General features: G+C 51.2%; 1 protein-coding gene across 1 annotated transcript in view; it reads left to right on the top strand.

Annotated features, from left to right (window-relative positions):
• The window catches only part of LOC119585804, a gene marked incomplete in the record, with an annotated part of 5,490 nt that extends 5,167 nt beyond the window's left edge, over positions 1-323 (top strand). Inside the window, 1 exon segment of the mRNA XM_037934526.1 lies at positions 1-323. Coding sequence (XP_037790454.1) covers positions 1-60 — 60 coding nt within the window.
• Between the last annotated feature and the right edge of the window lie 175 nt (positions 324-498).

Raw genomic sequence — 498 nt, 5'->3', positions numbered from 1 at the left:
CCTGAGTACCACACCGTCACCAAGTGTTCCTCCACCATGATGTACGGATACGGTTACTAGACCCGGCGCCCCCGAGCCGCCCTCACGCCCCCAGCCCCGGACATCTGCTGTACGCCCGCCGCCCGCCTCACTGCGGCCGCCCCCACGTGGTTCTGCTGGCAGTAACCTCGTGGGCGGCCTGACATCGCCCGCGCGGCCCGCAGTGAGCGCTCGTGTGGCCCGGACCGCCCATCCGGGCCACACACGGACCACAACATCGGTCCTTTGTAAATATCTATTTTTTTTTTGCCCATTTTGATATCACTTGTGTAAATATATTGTAAAAAAAAAATCTATTCTATGCATTCATACCCTTTAACCTTACGGTCTACAAAACGAAAAGCTGAGAAAAGAACAGCAAGGGAACTGATTGAAAGAACCATAATCTAGAAGTTACTTGGTATAGTTACTCTAGTATATGAAGCTCGAAATACACACAGATACGCAAATACACATTTC

Source organism: Penaeus monodon, chromosome 20 (genome assembly GCF_015228065.2).
Source record: "Penaeus monodon isolate SGIC_2016 chromosome 20, NSTDA_Pmon_1, whole genome shotgun sequence".
In the NCBI taxonomy this organism is placed as follows: Eukaryota; Metazoa; Arthropoda; class Malacostraca; order Decapoda; family Penaeidae; genus Penaeus; species Penaeus monodon.
The sequence above is the reverse complement of the archived record's forward strand: the minus strand, read 5'-3'. Positions and strand labels throughout refer to the sequence as shown.